This window comes from Eriocheir sinensis, chromosome 44, assembly GCF_024679095.1.
Source record: "Eriocheir sinensis breed Jianghai 21 chromosome 44, ASM2467909v1, whole genome shotgun sequence".
Classification (NCBI taxonomy): domain Eukaryota; kingdom Metazoa; phylum Arthropoda; class Malacostraca; order Decapoda; family Varunidae; genus Eriocheir; species Eriocheir sinensis.
This window is the reverse complement of record NC_066552.1, coordinates 2,169,505-2,192,004: the sequence shown is the minus strand read 5'-3', so window position 1 is coordinate 2,192,004 and position 22,500 is coordinate 2,169,505. Positions and strand designations below refer to the sequence as shown.

The following is a 22,500-nucleotide window of genomic DNA, read 5'->3' as shown; positions in this document are numbered from 1 at the left end:
CCAAAAAGAGACAGGATGACAAGGGAGTATCAAGCAATTAGTCGTCACCCTAATGTGTAAATACTCTTCACTAAGGTCATAACAAACAGGATTATTGTAACACTAGACTCAAGCCAGCCGAGGGAACAAACGGCATCCCTGGAGGGGTTACTCAAGAAATTAGTACATTCACGTCTGACCAGGTTGTCGAAAAATCACCCGAGAGCAATATTCCGCTATGCAAGGCTTTCATAGACTTTAAGAACGCATATTACTCAGTTAAGTCTTCAGCAGATTATTATTTTTTTAGAGCAAATGGAGCAGCTCAAGGGCAACAAAATGAAAGTGCAGAAAAAAGTCCGCCAACCGCTGCTCCAAATAAAAAATAAAAAAAAAATAAAGAGTGCCTAAACGAGATCTCAATTTCGGGTGGGCTACAAAAAAAGGGAACATTCGATAAGGTAAGGCATAGAAAACGTTTGGAAAGGCCTTTGTTTTATAATGGACCAATATATAATGACTGAAGATAATGATGGTGATGATGAAGGTGTGTGTGTGTGTGTGCGTGTGTGTGTGTGTGTGTGTGTGTGTGTCTGCGCAAACTCAGCAGTCACGAATGAAGTCACAGTAGGAAGCTTTCTCTCCCTCTCTCTCTCACTCTCTCTCTTTTTTCTCTCACTCACTCACTCACTCTCAGCCGTGTTGCATCCCCGCCTCCTCCTCCTCTTCCTCCTCTTCCTCCGTTTGCTCTTCCTCCTGCAAAGTAAAGTAGTAGTAGTAGTAGTAGTAGTAGTAGTAGATGTAGTTTTTGTGGTTATTACTAAAAATGTTTTCTTTGTTACTTGATCTCTCTACTTATTGTTCTTATTCGTATTCTTATTATCATTATTATTGTTATTATTTGTAAGTAATAAAAACAAGATCCGTAGTCCTGTTCGTTATTTTTCTTAGGTTATTTTTCTTAGGTTATAAATGATCTTAAAAATAACTGTCCAATCCTTTCCTTTTCATCAGAACCGAAGAAAAAGAGAAAGAGGAAGAAAAGAGAAAAGAAAGAAAGAGAGAGAGAGAGATTTGTGGCATTGGAGAGAGGAGAGGACCCATCACCATGTCCTCTTCCTCCTCTTCCCTCCTCCTTTTCCTCCTCCTCCTCGTCTTCCTCCTCCTCCTCCCGTCCACCGCTGAAATTCGCTCGTCCACTGACAGACAGGTTCGCCAGTGTGAGACAGACCCGTCCAGCGTCTTTGTTTCTCTCAATGGTAAGTTTTTTTCTCTTTTATATAAACATTTGGAAACATTTTTTTACTTTGTGTTTTTAGTCATCATCGAATATTTAGTTAGCCCTTTTTTTCTTTTTTGTGTAGTTTATTTATTTTTTGTTTTGTTTTGACTTTTCTTGCCTCGATAGTGATTTTTTTCCTCTTTTATTTAAACATTTGGAAGCAATTTTTTTGACTTTGTGTTTTTAGTTGTCATCGAATTTTCAGTTGTTTTTTTTCTTCTTGTTTTGTTCAGTTTTTGTTTTTGCCGTTTTCTGCCTCGATGGTGAAGTTTTTTTCCTCTTTTATATAAACACTTGGAAGCAATTTATTTCTTTTTTGCGTGTTTGTCAGTCATCATCGAATTTCCAGTCAGTTTTTTTTTTCTTCTTCTTCTTTTATCTCGTTTTGTTTTGCCTTTTCCTGCCTCGATAGTAAGTTTTTTCCCCCTCTTTTATATAAACAATTGGAAGGATTTTTTTTCTTGTTTGTTAGTCATCAAATTTTCAGTCATTGTTTTTTTTGTCTTTCTTCTTCTTTTATCCAGTTTTGTTTTGCCTTTTCCTGCCTCGATAGTAAGTTTTTTCCCCCTCTTTTATATAAACAATTGGAAGGATTTTTTTTTTCTTGTTTGTTAGTCATCAAATTTTCAGTCATTGGTTTTTTTTTTTGTTTTTCTTCTTCTTTTATCCAGTTTTGTTTTGCCTTTTCCTGCCTCGATAGTAATTTTTTCCCCCCTCTTTTATATAAACAATTGGAAGGATTTTTTTTTTCTTGTTTTTAGTCATCGAATTTTCAGTCATCTTCTATTTTTTTCTTCTTTTTTTGCTTAGTTTTATTTCGCCTTTTCTTAACTTCTTCACTGTAAATAAACGATAAGTTAATAAGGTTACTTGGAGCCAATATTTTCTTTACTTACAATCTTTTTATTTATTTTATTATTATATTATTTTATTAGTCATCTTTACTTTCTCTGATAGGAGCAGTGATTAGCGGGCTTTTTTTATCTTTTACTTTTTTTTTTTTTTTCCTTGAGCTGCTTCCTTTACTGTAAAAAAATACGAACACATAACTATAAGAGGTAAGAAGTAGTTGTTGTTTTTGTTGTTATTACTAAAACGTTTTCTTCGTTACTGTTGATCTCTCTCCTTACTGCTCTTTTTTCTTCTTCTTCCAAACTAATAAACACACACTGACACACACGCACACACACACACACACACACACACACACACACACACACACACACAGGTAGCCAATAAGCCTCCTCACCTGCCCTCCTTTTACCTGGATAAGAATCACCTGTCATGACCTTTCCCAGACGTCCTAAAATAGTCCCAAAAATTACTCATAAACAATAACAAAACGAGTAATAACAACTCTGAAAACAACAACAATGACAACAACAAGATCACAGAGACGGAATAAATAATGTTCAAATCACTTCATGTCATTAGGAAACAAAGATGGTAATAATGAACCCTGATAATGACCCTTAGAACAAACACACAAACATACAGGTAGCTAATGACCCCCTTCCTTACCTGTCCTCCCTTTACCTGGATAAGAATCACCTTTAATGGATTTCTCCGAACCTCCCGTAATTAGCTCTTTAAGAAATGAATTGTATTTTTTTATTACAATCGAAACCCCCAAAAAAGAAGAAAAAGGTTATGATGAGACGCGAAAAAATTGTTCATTGATTAAGTTTGTGTTATGTTTGCTAATTAAACGAAACAGAAAAATGATCAAACAACAAAAATTTTATAGTTAAAGAGGAATAAGAAGAGGAAAAGAAAAAAAGAAGAGAGGGAAATAAGAGTAAGAAGAAGAGGAGGAGGAAAAAAGAAGGGGAGGGAAATAAAGGAATGAGAAAAGGGAAAATAAAGAGGAGGGAAAATAAGAGGAAGAAGAGGAAGAAAAAAATAGATAACAAAGAAAGAAAGGAAGGAAGAAAGAAATATCCCTCACTAAAAAAATAAAAAAAGAAAGAAAAAGGAAATAAGGGAATAAAAAGGGAAATCAAAAGGAGGGAGAATAAGAGGAAGAAGAAGAAGAGAAAGAAGAAGCTAGATGATAAAGAAACAAAGAAAGGAAGAAAGAAATATCCCTCACTAAAAAAGAAAGAAAGAAAGAAAAAGGGAAATAAAGGAATAAGAAAAGGAAAACAAAGAGGAGGGAGAAGAAGAGGAAGAAGAAGAGGAAAAAAACTAGATAATAGAGAAAGAAAGAAAGGGAGAAAGAAATATCCCTCACAAAAAGAAAGAAAGAAAGAAAGACAGAAAAGGGAAATAAAAGAATAAGAAAAGGAAAATAAAGAGGAGGGAGAATAAGAGGAAGAAGAAGAAGAAGAAAAAGCTAGATAATAAATATATAAAGAAAGGAAGAAAGAAATATCCCTCACTAAAAAAAAGAAAGAAAATAAAATAAAAAGAAAGACAGCACCTCTCCACCCGAAATTGACCTCTCTATTGACCACTCTTACTTTTGTCTATTAAGGGAACGGTGACTAGCGGCCTTTTTTTCTCCTCCCCACTCTTTTTGTTGCCCTTGAGCCGCCTCCTTTGCTGTAAAAAAAAAAAAAAAAAAAACTTCCCTATCCCTCTTCCTCCCTTCCTTTACCTGGCTAAGACTCACCTGTGCAACACCTTCCAGACTTCTGCGGCGTTCAGGATGCTCAGGACGCCAAAACGTGTACCGGCGTCCTCTCAGACCTCATGATGAACACCCCAGCCTGCCCCGCCCCTGGGAACACCGCCGCCAGGGTCACCACGGAAGGAATTGAGGTGGGTGAATGGGTGGGTTGAAGGGGGTTAAGGAGGGGTGGTAGGAGGGTTAAGGGAAGTGAAGGTAGGGGAAAAAGGGATGGAATTGGGAATGTAGGGAAGGAAGTAAGGAGATGGTGATGGAAGGGAATGAAGGGGAAGATGAAGGGAAGAAAAGGGGAATTAGGGAAGATAAAGGAATATAAAGGAAAGGAAGATAAGGGAATAGATGTGGTATTTGTAGTTGATTTTCCTCTTGTTATTTTTTCCTCCTTTGTTTTTTTTCTTTTATTTTTCTCCTCTTCCATTTTACCTTTTTTTCCCTTTGTATTTTGTTTAGTTGTTAAGGAGTATAAAGGAAGATAAAGGAGTTGATGTGGTATTTGTTGTTGATTTTCCTCTTGTTATTTTTTCCTCCTTCGTTTTTTTTTTTTTCCGTCTTCCATTTTCCCTTTTTTTCCCTTTGTATTTTGTTTAGTTGTTAAGGAGTAAAAAGGAAGATAAAGGAGTTGATGTGGTATTTGTAGTTGATTTTCCTCTTGTTATTTTTTCCTCCTTCGTTTTTTTTTCTTTTTTTCCCCGTCTTCCATTTTACCTTTTTTTCCTTTTGTATTTTGTTTAGTTGTTAAGGAGTAAAAAGGAAGATAAAGGAATTGATGTGGTATTTGTAGTTGATTTTCCACTTGTTATTTTTTCCTCCTTCAATTTTTAGGTTCATTGCTTCGTTTTTTCTCTTATTTTTCTCCTCTTCCATTTTACCTTTTTTTCCCTCTGTATTCTGTTTAGTTGTTGTTATATATGTTAAGGAGTATAGAGGAAGATAAAGGAATTGATGTGGTATTTGTAGAGTTGATTTTTCACTTGTTATGTTTTCCTTCTTCAATATTTGGTGTTCATTGCTTCGTTTTTTCTTTTCTTTTTCCCTCTCTTCCATTTTAGCTTTATTTTTTTTCCATTGTATTCTGCTTTCCTCCTCTGTCTTTCCCCTGATTCCCCTTCTCTTCCCCTCATCTTCCCCTCACCTTCCCCTCATCTTTCCCTTCACTCCCTTCCATCACCATCTCCTTACCTCCTTCCCTACATATTCCCCTTCTCTCTTCCCTTCACTTCCCCTCCCCCATCCCTCCATTCCTTCCCTTCCTCTCCTCCTCCCATCCCAATACTTTCCCTTCATCTTATCCTCCCCGCACTATCCCTTCACTTTCCCCCCATCCCCTCCGTATCCCCTCATTCTCCCATCACCTTCCCCTCACTTTCAGGGCTGCAAAGGGGGACGGATGATAGTGACTTGCCCAGAAAACACTTACTTCTTCTTTGGTCTCTACACCGACCGGCTACCTGTGGTCACGCTCACCTGTAATGATGGCAGGTGGGGTCTCGAGGAACCTGACCCCAGCAACGTGGAGACTCACCGCTGGGAGACGCGACTCAACGGGTGCTACGAGAGTGAGTCAGAGGGATAGGAGATGAGTTAGTGAATGAAAGGGATAGGAATGTACAGGCGACACGTAAAAAAAAATTAAAAAAGGAGGAAAGAAGGAAAAGAAAGGAAGACAAATTAGTTGAGAATGAGTTAGATGAGTCAGTGAGTGAAGGGGATAGGAATGAGTAGCCGACACGTAAAAAAGTAGGAAAAGGAAAGAAAAGGAAAGGAAAAAGAAGAAAAAAGAAAGGGAAAGGAAATTTAGTTGAGTCAGATGAGATAGGAAGGGAAAGGGTAGGAAAATGATGGAAAGGGAAGGGAAAGAGAAGGGAAAGGAATGGAAACGGATGGAGAGGGAAGGGAAAGGGATGGAGAGGGAAGGGAAGGAAAGGGATGGGTAAGGGATGGGAAGGGAAGGAAGGAATGGGAGAGGAAGGGAAATGGAAGGGAAGGAAAGGGATGGGAAAGGGAAGGGAAGGAAAGGGATGGGAAAGGGAAGGGAAGGAAAGGGATGGGAAAGGGAAGGGAAGGAAAGGGATGGGAAAGGGAAGGGAAGGAAAGGGATGGGAAAGGGAAGGGAAGGGGATGGAAAGAGAAGGAAAGGAAAGGGATGGGAAAGGGAAGGGAAGGAAAGGGATGGGAAAGGGAAGGGAAGGAAAGGGATGGGAAAGGGAAGGGAAGGAAAGGGATGGGAAAGGGAAGGGAAGGGGATGGAAAGAGAAGGGAAGGAAAGGGATGGGAAAGGGAAGGGAAGGAAAGGGATGGGAAAGGGAAGGGAAGGAAAGGGATGGGAAAGGGAAGGGAAGGAGATGGAAAGAGAAGGGAAGGGAAGGGAAAGGAATGGAATGGAGAGGGAATGGAAAAGGAAGGTATAGGGAAGGGAAAGGGATGACGGGGAAAGAAAGAGGATGGAAAGGGAAAGGAAAGGGAATGGAAAAGGAAGGGAAAGGAATGGGAAGGGAAGGGAAAGGAATGGAAGAAGTAGCAGGAACAACAACAACAACAACCAACAACAACAAAAATAATAATAAAAAGAAGAAGAAGAAGAAAAAAAAGAGTAATAATGATAAATCTTAATGAAAAACAGACAAATAAATAAGGAAAACCAATACAAAATAGACCCATATAAAAAAATAAACAGAATAAAAAAAAAAAACACAATGCAAACAAAACAAAAAAACACACAATCAAAGCCCCTCTCATCGCCCCCCCCCACCCCCCCTTTCTTACCTATTTCTAGGGGCGAAGTGTTACCTGGAGTACCCGCTAATGAGCCCCGTGCAGGTGTGGCCGGCTACAGCGGAGGCCCAGGTGAACAGGTCAGGTGAAGTGATTAACCTGGCGGAGGGAGCACATTTGGAGCCAGGTGACATGCTGGTCCTGAAGGTGAGAGAGAGTGAGAGTGGGATAGAGTGAGAAAGTGAGAGGGAGATAGATAGATAGATGGAGGGAGAGATGGAGAGAGAAATAAAGTAGAGATATAGGAAAAAAGAAAAGTAAAAGAGAAAGGAAGGAAGGAAAAAAGGAAGAAAGAAAGAAAGGAAGGAAGGGAATGGCCATCTTAAGCTAAATAAAGAGGGAAAGGAAGGAAAGGGAAGGAGAAAATGGATGAGAGAGAGAGAGAGAGAGAGAGAGAGAGAGAGAGAGAGAGAGAGAGAGAATGATAATTAATAATAGTAATAATAATCTCTCTCCGTCTGTCTATATATATCTTCCTACCTATCTATCTATCTAATTATCTATCTGTCTATATGTATTTTTCCTCCTTCAACTAACTTCCTTTCCTCCAATTTTGGGTTTAATAATTCTTAGTGTATTTGAATTATATATTGATGGCATATTTATTTTTAACGAATGTCTAGTTTCATTATTCTTATTCCATTCCTTCATTTTTTTCAATATCTATCCATCTATATACCTACCTACATATCTTTCTCTATCTTTTTTTTTTTACATCAAAGGACGCGCCTCAAGGGCAACAAAGAATACAAAAAAAAAAGCCCGCTACTCGCCGCTCCCACAAAAGTAAAAATTAAAAGTCTGCCTATCTATCTATCTATCTGTTTCAGGGGGACGAGAATGACCAGGTGAGTCTTACCTGTGCCAGATCTCATCAACTCTTCTGGCACCTCGACGGCGTCTCCTCCAGTTACACCTTCACCTGTCAGTCCACGGGCAGCTGGAGTGCGGGTCGGGCCAGGTGCTATCCAGGTAAGATGACATATTCACTCTCACTCACATTATCACTCATTCTTTCTTACTTTCTTACTCGCCCTTCATTCTCTACTTTTGGTTTTCTTTCTTTCTCATTCTCTTTTCAATTTCACATATTCTTATTTAGCTACTCACATTATTACTCATTCTTTCTTACTCGCCCTCCATTCTCTTCTTTTGGTTTTCTTTCTTTCTCATTCTCTTTTCAATTTCACATATTCTTATTTAGCTACTCACATTATTACTCATTCTTTCTTACTCGCCCTCCATTCTCTTCTTTTGGTTTTCTTTCTTTCTCATTCTCTTTTCAACACTCACTCATATATTCTTATTTAGCTACTCACATTATCACTCATTCTTTCTTACTTTCTTACTCGCCCTCCATTCTCTTCTTTTGGTTTTCTTTCTTTCTCATTCTCTTTTCAACACTCACTCATATATTCTTATTTAGCTACTCACATTATTACTCATTCTTTCTTACTCGCCCTCCATTCTCTTCTTTTGGTTTTCTTTCTTTCTCATTCTCTTTTCAACACTCACTCACATATTCTTATTTAGCTACTCACATTATTACTCATTCTTTCTTACTGTCTTACTCACCCTCAATTCTCTCTTTTTTTTTTGTTTACTCACTTTCTCATTCTCTTTTCCACACTCACTCACATATTCTAACTTAACCATTCCCTCATTCATTTTCTTTATTAGTTACTCGTTCTTCCTCCCTCTCTTACTCATTCATTCACCCTCTCCTACTCATAAGCACACTCATTCTTTCAGTTTTTTGTTTGTTTTCTATATTATTTGCCCTGGAGTTGTTTTCTTATGTCTAAACGAAAAGGTTACTCACCCACCCATTTTCCCTTACTCCACTCACTCACCCATTCTCTCTCACTCCCTTACCCATTTTCTCATACTCACTAACCCATTCTCGCTAACTCCACCCTCCCATTCTCTCTCATTCCACCTTCCCATTTTCTCTCTCACCTTCCCATTCTCTAACTCCACCCTCCCATTCTCTCTCATTCCACCTTCCCATTTTCTCTCTCACCTTCCCATTCTCTAACTCCACCCTCCCATTCTCTCTTTCACCCTCCCATTATCTCACTCCACCTTTCCATTCTCTCTCTCACCTTCCCATTCTCTAACTCCACCCTCCCATTCTCTCTTCCACCCTCCCATTATCTCACTACTCCTTCCCATTCTCTCTCTCACCTTCCCATTCTCTCACTCCACCTTCCCATTCTCTCTCTCACCTTCCCATTCTCTCACTCCACCTTCCCATTCTCTCTCTCACCCTCCCATTCTCTAACTCCATCACCTTCCCATTCTCTAACTTCTTCCCATTCTCCTTTTCCCAGCTTGCAAGACCACGGAGGTAGCTCAGGTGTGTCGTTTCCCGTTCCTATTGAAAGGTGAGGAGTACAGGAGGTGCATTAGAGTGGAAGGGGAGGACAAGGTGTGTGGGGTGACCTACGACGTGGCCCTCCCCTCGTACCTCGTTCCTTGTGATATGACTGGAAGCGACGATGCCTGTTCGGGTGAGTCTAGGGTTAAATTGCTACGTTTTCTGTGGTGGTGAGTAGCTGTTATTTTTTTATGGGATACTTGTTTGTTTTCTGGGGTATTTTTTTTATTTATTATTGTTTGTGTATTTGGTGATTGTTATCTGTTTTTATGCTTAAGTTTCTTGGTTGAAATTTTATTACTTTATTATTCTTCCTTACTTGTCTCTATTATCTATCTTTTATTTATTCTGTTTATGATTATTGTTTATTTCTCTTCTTTCCTTCCCTGATGTTTGTGGCTAATTTATTCTTATTCAGTATTTTCTTTAGTTGAGTTTTTTTTTGCATTTTCATTTATTTATTTCACTTTTTTTTCTCTCCTTCAATTTTAGCGACTATTTTTTTTTCACTTAATTTTTCCTCTCTCCTATTCTACCAACTTTTTTTTTAGGGTCTTCTATTTATTTTTTTTGTCGTTGTTGTTTGTTTTTTCCCCTTTTTTTTCTCCTTCAGTTAACTTTTATCTATATCCTTTTCTTCAATGCCTTTTTTTTTTCTTAAGATCCACTGTTTAAATCTTTCTTTCAATGTCGGGGAGAATTTAAATTTGATTGAACTATACATTACCGACATGCTTATCTTTAACGGATGTCCAGCTTCATTATTCTTATTTATTCTATTACCTTCGTTTTCTTTCAGCTGGGACGCCCGACTTCACGTGTGGAGGTAAATATCAAGCAGTTTATTTTAGTTCCTGTTACTCACTCCTAAGTTTTCTGTCTCACAATGCTTCTGTTCAAATGTCATTCAACCTTCGTTACGTAATGATCCACGTAACAGTGACTTAATTATAACGAAAGACACGTGAGATATTCTATTTATGTATGTATGCGTATGTATATATTTATGTATGTGTGTATGTGTATGTGATTTTTTTTTTTTTTTTTTTTTTTTCCTAGTATCACTAGGGGAAACGGGCCCTTGTCCTGAGACGGCCCGTTAAGAGTGCAAAAATGCTCCCTCCTGACAGACCGACTCTATCGGCGATCGAAATCTAGCCGACCGAGTCGGTCTGTCGACGAGGACTGGCGTGTCTCTGTGTGATTGTGATTCTGAATGTATGTTTGTGTATGTAGGTATGTGTTTCGCTTTGTGTATATGCTTCTAAGTGTATGTATGTATGTATGTATATGTGTGTGATTCTGTACGTACGTATGTATATGTATTTCTAAATTTATGTATGTATGTAAGTTTTGCTTTGTGTGTATGCTTCTAACTGTATCTATGTATGTATTGTATGTATGTGATTCTGAATGTATGTATGTATATGTATTTTTAAATTTATATACGTATTTGTGTTTCTCTTTGTGTGTATGCTTCTAACTGTATGTATGTATGTATGTATGTGATTCTGAATGCATGTATGTATATATGCATTTCTAAATTTATGTATACATGTACGTTTCGCTTTGTGTGTATGTTTTTAACTGTGTATGTATGTATGTATGTATGTATATATGCATTTCTAAATTTATGTATGTATGTATGTTTCGCTTTGTGTGTATACTTCTAACTGTGTATGTATGTATGTATATATGTGTGTATGTATGTATGTATAATGTGATCCAAACCCCCACCTAACTTCACTGTCCATGAATTTATCTAATGTTTTCCTGAATGTGTCTATCGTATTGGCACTGACAACATGACTGCCCAGCCTGTTCCACTCATCCACCACTCTGTCGGTGAACCATTTCTTCCCTGTGTCCATGTTGAATAAATTTATCCAATTTAAACCCATTACTACGTGTCCTCCCTAGCTCTCTTACCATCAGAACATTTTTTTAATGTCCAGGTGGGCCGCCGTGTCTGGTGTACCTGGACATGACCTCACCTGATATCAACCTCACCTGGAAGTCACCTGGTGGGCCCCGGGTCACCTTAACGGACAACAAGGTGTATGAACTTCAGGTGAGAATGTGGATGTTTTTTTCTTCTTTTTTCTTCCTTTTCTTTTATATCCTCTGTTGTTGTTATTTTATCATAACGGAATATGTTGTGGAAGTTACGAATGGTAGTTTTTTTCCTTTTTTGCGGGGTGGGGCAAATTCTCTGAACAAATACAAACTCACTCACTCACCCACTCACCCACTCACTCACTCACTTACTCAATCAATCAATCAATCAATCAATCAATCAATCACCAAATACCTAACGAACTAACTAACTAACTAAACAAATCAATTTACATAAACACATACATAACTAAGTAAAAAAAAGTGCAAACAAACTACTGAATACACAAACAGGTAGACAAGGAAATACATAAACAAACACAGATAAATAAACAAAAACAATAATAAAGACAAATCAATATATAAACACATGCATAACTAAGTAAAAAAAAGTACAAACAAACTACTGAATACACAAACAGGTAGACAAGGAAATACATAAACAAACACAGATAAATAAACAAAAACAATAAAAAACACATGCATAACTAAGTAAACAAAAATACAAACAAACTAATGAACACACAAACAGCTAAACAAGGGAACGGCGAGTAGCGTTTTATTTTTTTTTATTTTTTTTTTGTACCCTTTTTGTTGCCCTTTGATGCAAAAAAAAAAAATGAATGAATAAATAAGCACAACAACAACAACATCTCCTCCCCAGGGTTGTCACGGGGAAAAGTTCTCGCTCACCTGTCCAGAGACGCAACAGGTGAGAGTGGGGAGACGCAGCTCTCTTCACCTGTCCTCCTCCTCCGCCTCGTTCACCTGTGACTTCATGGACCGGGATGGCCACCTCGCCTTCACCTCCTCTGCGCTGCTGCTCCTTTATGAAAAGCAATATGAAGTCTACTGTTCTGACCCTTCGACTACTACTACTGTTGCTACTGCTACTTTTACTACTACTACTACTGATAATGTTTTGCCTACTACTACTACTGCTGCTACTACTACTACTACTGCTGCTATGACTACTACTACTGCGGATGGTGTTGTTTTTAAGCCCACTACTACTACTGCTACTACTACTACTACTACTACTTCTGCTACCATGAAGAATGACATAACTACCACACCTGCTACTACTACTTCTACTACTGCTACTACTACTACCATTCCGATTACTACATCTACTGCTGTTTTTGGTAGTAATATGGATGGAGGCACTACTACTACTACTACTCCTACTACTACTGCTACTACTACTGCTACTACTACTACTACTGAAGGTGAAGGAAAGTCCAATGATAGAAATTATAAAAATGATGATGATGATGATGATGATTCCACTACAACTACTATTATTTCTATTACTCTTACCCCTGCTACTATTACTACAACTACTACTACTACCACTACAGACTCTACTACTACGACTGCTATTTCACCTACTGCTACGACTACTACACCTACTACTACTACTACTCCTGATCCCACTACTTACACTACCACAACTGCTACTACTACTAATGAGACTAACAACTCAACCACCACCACCACTTCTACCACCACCATCACGAGTCCATCAGGTAAGCTTGTTCTAATTACGTTTATTACCTCTTCTAATTAATGTTTTTGGGCAGGTGAGTATTAGGGGTAAGGTGAGCATAGGGAGGGTTTGATAATGATAATAGTAATGATGGTGATGATAATGATAATAATGATAATAATAATGAATTTTTTCCCATCATTTGTTGCCTTTTTTTTCTCTTATTCTCTCATGTTCATTTTTGGCGGTTATCGTTTTCCTTCTTTTTCTTTTTTATCATCTTTTTTTGTCATTTACGTTATCTTTCTCCCTTTTCCTCCATTTTATCTTTATCATATATGAGTCTTGTTTTATTCTTCATTCATATTATCTTTCTTCACCTCCTCGTATTTCGTGAATCTAAATTCCTGCTTTTTTTTGTTCATCCACCTTCTATATTTTAAACTGTGTGTTCCCCTTGGTGTGTGTGTGTGCGTGTGTGTGTGTGTGTGTGTATGTGTAACAATAATATTAATGTACATACAGTAAATAAACAGTGTGAACAGGGCCGTTTCCAGACGTACAGGGCCCTTGACGATAGCCGGGCACTGCGCTTCCTTGACACAATGAAAAACGCGGCCAAATTTGAAAGTAATATTTCCTTGACACTACAGACTATAACGTGCCATGCTTTATTGATATGTTATTGGTTTCTATGGGATTACTTAGGCATACAGTACAGTGTTTGTTTAAAAATTTAGTACAATATCAAACTAGGGAAGGTACACGACTTCTCTTTTGGCTACTCTTTACTCTTATCTTTTATAGGAGCGGCGAGTAGCAGGCTTTTTTTTTTTGTACTCTTTTTATTGCCCTTGAGCCGTGTCCTCAGATGTAAAAAAAAAAAAAAAAACTACAGGGGTTGCTTAACTTTCACTGACAGCACTTTTTTTGCCATCTGAGGTATTAAAAAAAAAAGTCTAAAATTCTGCAAATTGATCCATGAAAAAAGTTCGGTGCTAAACAAGAACAATCCTTGACCTGAGCCCCGAAATCCCTTCCCTGCACACCGTCCCTCGGCACAAGGTCCATGGGGGGACGCCGCGCACCGAGGCCCCCGTGCATAAAGCGATTGGTTACGTGTCACACTGAAACGTTTACATAAGCCACCACTCTTGTTGTTATGGCCTCTTGCAATGAATCGGGTTACGCAAGACTGAAATCGTTCAAGTACAGTATTCATGACAAACAAGTTGGGGGTTTAGGGGCCGTTTTCAGTCACTTTGTTTGTTTTAATCGTTACCAATGGCGGCGATCGACGCTATAATTTTCCACGTGAAACTGGCCTTTGGGGAAGTGGCGGCTGCAGAGGAAGGGAGAGCTGTTGAGAATGTGTGGTAAGGTGCGGGGCTAGGCTAACCCCGCAGCCACCATTACCCCATCGGCCAGTTTTACGTGGAAATACTATAGCGGTGATAACAGCCATTGGTAACGATCAGAACAAACAAAATGACTGTGAAAGCGACCCTAAATCAGCATCCAGAAAAATTTGGGAGTGTTCGATGATTAGGCTGCTCAGGGACGGGCCGCGGACAAGCCTTGGTTTGCCCTGTGGATAAAACGGCCCTGGCGGTGACCCAAGACGTTACTGTACAAATTTTGCTTATTATTTCAACGTGAACTATAAAAAAAGTATTCCATTCATTCCTAGTCTATTCCAAGTCATTCCAAGTGGATAAAAATGTGGATAAAACGGCCCTGGCGGTGACCCAAGACGTTACTGTACAAAATTTTGCTTATTATTTCAACGTAAACTTAAAAAAAAAGTCCATTCATTCCTAGTCTATTCCAAGTCATTCCAAGTCCATTCCAAGTCACTCCTTACTTTTTCTTGACCATTTCTCATCTTTCCAAGTGTATTCCATTCATTCCTAGCCTATTCCAAGTCATTCCAAGTCTATTCCTGTCCCATTCCAAGTTACTCCTTACTTTTCCTTGACCATTTCTCATCATTCCAAGTGTATTCCATTCATTCCTAGTCTATAGTATATGTATCATCCTTTTCTATGTCGATATGGTGTGAAATGATTTGTTATAATGTAAACGAAGCTGGGAAATTAATGTTCGCTATGTATGTGCTGAATTGTAAGTCATTTTTGTATAATGAAAAAAATATACATTGCCTATTTTTCTATCCACGTGTTTGATATTATGTGTATATATTATGTTTCCTTTACAGTTGAATTAGATGTGTGTGTGTGTGTGTGTGTGTGTGTGTGTGTGTGTAAATGAAAAAAAAAACTGGTAGGCCTACAATGATTCTGGACCCACACCCACGGCTAAGTACGATGATAATAAGAATAACAACACTAATAATAATAATAATGATAATGTTAATAAATAAATAAACAAAAAGGTAATTAAGAAAACAATCTGAGAAGCGAAAAATAAATAAATAAAACGAAAACAGACAGAAGGAAACGATGTAAAGTGAAACAAAGGAAGAAAACGAAGAACTAACTATTTAATTACGTGAAATAATAATCTAATCAATACAAATAGATGAGGTGCAAAGAATAACATGAAAAAACACTTACAGATAACAGTATTCAAAATAAAAAAGCTATGATAGGCTATTAATTTCTTTTACCTTTTTTTCCCTTTCTTTGCATCCTCTCTAAGACATGTCACCTTGCACAGAGATACCTAAGACTCTCAAGAACAAGTGACTTAAGCGGTAAAGCTTTAGAGAACTTAAAAAAAAATACAGTAAAAAAAGGACAAAAATAGTGAACAAGAATTCCTCCATCGAACGTCCATCTGGTCAGCGAGTCTTTCCTTGCCAGCGTTTGAGACATTTTTTTCCTTTGTTGCACACTTGTGGAGACGTATTTTTCGTGAGCAGACGTTCTCAAGACTCTCAAGAACAAGTGAGAGAAGCGATAAGGCTGTGGAGGTCTTAGAAAACAATAAAAAAGGGCAAAAGAAATATTGAACAAGAATCCCTCCATCGAACGTCCGTCTGGTCAGCGAGTCTTTCCTTGCTAGCCTTTGAGACATTTTTTTCCTTTGTTGCACACTTGTGGAGACGTATTTTTCGTGAGCAGACGTTCCCAAGACTCTCTAGAACAAGTGGGAGAAGTGATAAAGATGTGGAGGACTTAGAACACAGTAAAAAAGAAAAAAGAAATAGTCAAGAAGAATCCCTTCATCGAACTTTCGCGGGCAATGTTTTTCCGGGGCCTGTGTGGAGTTGCATCTTTCAATACGTTGTAGTGACGGTTGCTCACTTGTAAAGACGTATTCCTCGTGTCCAGACGTGCCCAAGACTCTCTACAATACGTGGGAGAAGCCTTATAGCCGTGGAGAACTTAGACACTTTAAAAAGGACAAAAGTAAAACAACGAATCTTTCCACTCCGGTGTCAATTTTGTTTGATTTTTTGCTTTTTCTCGTTCATTACACCCTCGGGAAGACATGTTACCGTGTCTAGCCATACCCAAGACTCTCTAGAACACGTGGGAGAAGCCATAAAGCCGTGGAGAACTTATAAATCAGAAAAAAGGACGAAAGTAGGACGACAAGAATCTCTCCACCTGGTGTTCCGGTGAGTCAATTTTGTTTAAGTTTTTTGCTTTTTTTCGATATTTACACCCTTGGGTAGACATATTACCGTGTCTAGCTATACCCAAGACTCTCTAGAACAAGTGAGGGTAGCCATAAAGCCGTAGAGGACTTAGAAAACAGTAAAAAGGACGAGATAAAAATATGACCACTTCCGCCACCAAGAATTCTGGCACGAGTTCATCATTTCTTTTATTTTTTTTGCTTTTTCTCGATATTTACTCCTTTGGGAAGACATGTTACCGTGCCTAGACATACCTAAGACTCTCTAGAACAAGTGAGGATAGCCATACAGCCGTGGAGGACTTAGAAAACAGAAAAAGAGGTTAAGGAAATACAGGTTATCGTTTATTTATTTGTTCTATTGCAATTACTGACGTTCTATCTAAATTACTTCACGTTTTATATAATTATTTGCATCATTCCACCTCGTAACTATTTATCTATTTCTTCTCTTGCAATTTCTGACGTTCGATCCAAATTGCTTCACGTTTTTTTATCAGTATTTGCATCATTCCACCTCGTAACCCCTTATTTATTTGTTATATTGCAATTACTGACGTCCTATCTAAACTACTTCACGTTTTAGACAACTATTTGCGTCCATTCTCTTCGTAATCATATATTTATTTGTTCTATTACTGTGGAACTAAGACTATTGGTGAAGAGCGATGTTAGGCTGTGTTGATAAAGGGTAGGACTAGGCTATGTTGGTGAAGGGTGGTATTAGGCTATGTTGGTGAAGGGTGGTATTAGGCTATGTTGGTGAAGGGTGGTATTAGGCTATGTTGGTGAAGGGTGGTATTAGGCTATGTTGGTGAAGGGTGGTATTAGGCTATGTTGGTGAAGGGTGGTATTAGGCTATGTTGGCAAAGGGCGATATTAGGCTATGTTGGTGAAGGGTGGTATTAGGCTATGTTGGTGAAGGGTGGTATTAGGCTATGTTGGTGAAGGGTGGTATTAGGCTATGTTGGTGAAGGGTGGTATTAGGCTATGTTGGTGAAGGGTGGTATTAGGCTATGTTGGTAAAGGGTGTTATTAGGCTATGTTGGTAAAGGGTGGTATTAGGCTATGTTGGTAAAGGGTGTTATTAGGCTATGTTGGTGAAGGGTGGTATTAGGCTATATTGACAAAGGGCGGTATTAGGCTATATTGACAAAGGGCGGTATTAGGCTATATTGACAAAGGGCGGTATTAGGCTATATTGACAAAGGGTGGTATTAGGCTATATTGACAAAGGGCGGTATTAGGCTATATTGACAAAGGGCGGTATTAGGCTATATTGACAAAGGGCGGTATTAGGCTATGTTGACAAAGGGCGATATTAGGCTATGTTGGCAAAGGGCGATATTAGGCTATGTTGGCAAAGGGCGGTATTAGGCTATGTTGGCAAAGAGCGATATTAGGCTATGTTGACAAAGGGCGATATTAGGCTATGTTGGTAAAGAGTGGTTCTAGGCTATGTTTGTGAAGGGTGATAAACTATATTGATAAGAGTGATGTAAAACTGATAAAGGGGTTGAAAAAGTGGTATCATCATAACTAGAAGAAAAAAGGTAGTGTGGGATGCAATAACGACGCATACGAGACTGTGAAAGCATTTTATTATAGTAAGACATTTTCTATTTTATTTCTCTGTATTCGGACGTTGCTCTCCATGACGACCGTTGAGAATACTTCATTTTAACGGGGGTTCGAGAGAGAGAGAGAGAGAGGGGGTGGGGGGTGGGGGGGTTGGAGTCATTGCATAGGTGTTGAAAGTATATATATATATATATTTTTTCCACCTCTTTTGAAAGCGAAAGTCCACCTACACCCACACCTGTATTATCTAGTTGACAGTGATGAGTTAAAAGTGAAAGGCTACACACACACACACACACACACACACACACACACACACACACACACACCTGTTAGCTCATTAGGTGTTATTTTTGTTCATTATTTTTGTTTTTGTTTTTCCTTTCCTGTCATTTTTTTGTTTTGGGAATGTTTTTGTTCCTTTTTTTCTTTATTTATTGTCTTATTTTTAGTGTTCTTGTCCTCCCCTTTTTTCATTCTTATTTCACTTACTTTATTTAGGTTATTTATTTATTTATTTATTTTTTTTCCTTGTCTGCTAATGGAAGGGTCTATGCTCTATGGCTAGTAAATAGTTTTCATGATTAAAAGGCTATTACTACGTACTATTTCTACTACGGTCATTATTTATTTCTATATTACTTATTTTTCAGTTTATTTAGATATATACTTGTGTGTATGCGCCCAACTTTTTTATTCATTTATTTACTGACACGTCTTAAACTGCACTGCTTAAAAAGATATAGTGAAAAACATAACTAATTTCAAACACACTAAACAAACACCTCCACCCATAACTCTAATCTCAGACGCCTTGGAAACGGACATTAATATAAACGTTTGTACTAGACCCAAAATAATATGCAGTGTAGCCAGAATGGGTGACCTTCATATGTGTGTGTGTGTGTGTGTGTGTGTCAGATCAACCACTGCTTCTATTTTTAACTACCAGCGTAATCGATAACACCACTAGAGAGAGAGAGAGAGAGAGAGAGAGAGAGAGAGAGAGTTCGGGAAGATTCGTTAACCTCAAGAACACAAGTATCTCAGCAATATCAGATGTTTTATAATTCGTGTATTGCGATATTTTGACACGCCGCGAGGTATTCGATAACACGCGATAATGCGATAATTTCTGTTATATAGTGTGGTAATTCTGTCCATAGGGTGTTAATCTATTACAAGCACAAATATCGTAGCAATATCAGACGTTTTATAATTCTCGTGTATTGCGATATTTTGACACGCCGCGAGGTATTCGATAACACGAGATAGTGCCATAATTTCTCATATATAGTGTGGTAATTCTGTCCATAGTGTTTTAATTAATCTATTACCAAACAGTGTGCCAATACGATAGATGCATTCAAGAAGAGGTTACGTTAGATATTCATGGATAGTGAGGTTAGGTCGGGATAGGTTTACAGGAGCTGCCTTGTATAGGTCTACCGGCCTCTTGCAGACTCTATGTTCTTATGTTCATGCAGTAAGAATAATAACAATCTGTACGAAATAATATGTTAGGTTAGGTGGGGATAGGTTTACAGGAACTGCCTTATATTAGTTAACCGGCCTCTTGCAGACTCCTTTTGTCCTTATGTTCATGCAGAAATAATAATAATCTACAAGAAATATTATGTAGATATATACACTAATTATCAAGCGCTACTTTTAAATTCTTTCTGTAGCACCCAGTGAAGAACGAGACTCTTTGTTGGCGAATTCATACATGTCATCTAGCCCTCACGCGTCTAGTTCTTGTATCAACCCTGTATTGCTGCGGTGTTTCCTTGTTGACGATTTCGTACGTTGTCATCGTGGAAGGCTCACTCACGCGTCTACTTCCTGTACTCTTTGGATTTAGTGCCTGTGTGTTGGTGTGTGGACTGTGGACGTCTCTCAGTGATTTGAAGCTTGTTGAGACGGATACGAGGATATTCATGACTGTTCGAGACCAAGTATGTATATATGTGTGTATGTATGTATGTGTGGATGGATGGATGGGTTTGACCTCTCTTGGCCTCTCTTTCTAATTGCTTTCATATTCGCAGTGCTGAGTGGACTTCCGTGTTTTTTTTTGTTTTGCCCTTCAGCTGTTTCTTCTACTGTAAAAAAAATGTATGTGCATGTTTCAATGTATATATGTATGTATGTATGGATGGATGGATTTGACCTCTCTTGGCCTCATTTCTATTTGCTTTCATATTCAGTGCTGAGTGGACGTGTTTTTGTTTTTTTCAGCTGTTTCTTCCACTGTATGTATGTTTCAGTGTATGTATGCATGTATTGAGTTACCATAGCGTATAATTCATGTATGTTACCAGTATATCGTGACGACTGTATTCCCTAATCATTCACTCGCCTCCAGTATCAATTGTTATGATTACTGTGAAGATAAATTATTACAAGGGAACACTAATTGAAGTCATGCGTCCAGGTCATTCAAATTACGTATAGTTTTGGTTTCCTTCTGTTTCATTTTGCGAATTCTTTTACTCTCTTTACCATGGGAACAATGATAACAGAGTAACCTTGCAAACATTATAAGCTAGATTTAGTTAGTCAATGGGTAGTACAGTGCATCGTCCCTTCCCCCTCTACACACAAACACACATAGTTACCAGACTCAAGAATTAGTTTTAGTTGGCATTACACACACACACACACACACACAGTTGCCAGACGCTCAAGAATTACAGTTTTAGTTGGCATTACACACACACACACACACACACACACACACAGTTGCCAGACGCTCAAGAATTACAGTTTTAGTTGGCATTACACACACACACACACACACACACACACAAAGTTGCCAGACGTTCAAGAATTACAGTTTTGGTTGGCATTTTACACACACACACACACACACACACACACAGTTGCCAGACGTTCAAGAATTACAGTTTTGGTTGGCATTTTACACACACACACACACACACACACACACAGACGTTCAAGAATTATAGTTTTGGTTGGCATTACACACACACACACACACACACACACACACACACACACAGTTGCCAGACTCTCAAGAATGACAGTTTTGGTTGGCATTACACACACACACACACACACACACACACACACACACAGTTGCCAGACGCTCAAGAATTACAGATTTGGTTGGCAATACTGAGGATTACATTCACTACCTTCGGATTATATTCTTGTTTTACGTTCCCGAAATATCTTCTAATAGACGATGCCAAGCTCTCAGTATCGATAATGTCATGTATAGAGTAGGATATATATAAACACACACACACACACACACACACACACACTCAGTAAGTGGGTAATAAATAAGAATGAAGAGTAAGTGAATGGATATAAATAGAGTTAAAAAGGAACAAAGGAAGGAAAGAAGAAAGGAGTAATAATTATAATTATTCATATTAATAAAGAAAATATGTTTCTCTTGAAAGTCTAATAAAGCAAAGAAAAAAACAAATAAACAGAAAATAAAGAAAACAATCAAGCAAAGAGAAAGAGAAAGACAAAACAAGGTAGAGAAAACAAAACAAAATAAAAAAACAAAATAGAAAAAAAACGAATTATAAAATCAAACAAAGCAACAAATAAGAAAACAGACAACACAAGCACACAAACAAACACTCAAGCGGAAGTCAAACCCACCCAAATCATGCAACACACAAAAGGTCAACCCACGCCAGGGGTCAGGTCACGAAAGGTCACGTTAGGCGAGGTTAATGCTGGAGTCATGCGATCTCAGTTTGCACTCGGTCAGGCGACGCAAAAACGAGGTCATACATCAGCCGAGGTCACAGGAGGTCATGTGAGGCTGGGGGGGGGGGGGGGGGGCGTCAGGATTAGGTGACAGCTAGGAGGAGGAGGAGGAAGAGTTAAGAAACATGGAAACATGGACTAGCAGGCAGCAGAAAGCCTGTTGGCTCATTACTAGGCTGCCTGCGTTCAGTGATTCAATCAATCCGTTTGCCACAGGAGTGGCTTGCAGGGAAGGATTAAAGCACTTGTGTATCTACTCTTGGGAGCGTTCAGTTCACTCCCGATGCAGCAAAGTGGCGATCAATGCGTTTCTTGAAGGAGTTGATGGTCTCTGCGCTAACCACTTCTGCAGGAAGGCTGTTCCAGTGGCGAACAACTCTATTCGAGAAATAACTCCTGCCGATGTCGGTATTGCATCGCCTTGCTTGAATTGTTTTTCCGTTGTTTCTTGTTCTCAGGTTGGTTTGTAGCGTGAAGAGTTTGGAGTGATCAACGTTGCTGAGCTTGTTCAGGTACTTAAAGACTTGTATCATGTCTCCCCGCAGGCGTCTCTTTTCCAACGTGAAGAGGTTGAGTCGCTCGAGTCGCTCTTCATAGGGCTTCGTCCTCAGTGATGGTGTCATCTTCGTGGCGCGGCGCTGTACTCTCTCAAGTAATTCAATGTCTTTCCTGTAATTAGGAGACCAGAATTGCACGGCGTATTCCAGGTGGGGCCTTACCAGCGAATTGTACAAGGATAACAGGAGGTGGAGGAGAAGAAGCTAAAGAAATAAGGAGGAGGAGGAAGGAAAGAAGTAGAAGGAAGAGCTTGAGATTGTGAAGGAGCAGGAGGAGGAGGAGGAAGAGGAGGAGGAAGAAGAGCTAAGAAGGAGGAGGTGGAGGAGAAGAAACAAAAGACAGGAGGAGGA

The 22,500-nt window shown here is 38.7% G+C and overlaps 1 protein-coding gene and 1 long non-coding RNA gene across 2 annotated transcripts; both read left to right on the top strand.

Moving 5' to 3' along the window:
- The first annotated feature begins 5,271 nt into the window (after positions 1-5,271).
- On the top strand, positions 5,272-8,470 carry LOC126980624 (uncharacterized). The gene is made up of 4 exons (XM_050830727.1): positions 5,272-5,449; positions 6,667-6,812; positions 7,496-7,637; positions 8,418-8,470. The coding sequence occupies exons 1-4, from the start codon at positions 5,281-5,283 to the stop codon at positions 8,468-8,470; spliced, it is 510 nt and encodes a 169-aa protein (XP_050686684.1). The 5' UTR covers positions 5,272-5,280.
- A 555-nt stretch (positions 8,471-9,025) lies between these two features.
- LOC126980643 (uncharacterized) lies at positions 9,026-12,178 on the top strand. Its single transcript, XR_007733434.1, has 4 exons — positions 9,026-9,178; positions 9,845-9,871; positions 11,001-11,116; positions 11,825-12,178. It is a non-coding gene; the product is annotated as an uncharacterized LOC126980643 (long non-coding RNA).
- Positions 12,179-22,500: the final 10,322 nt, after the last annotated feature.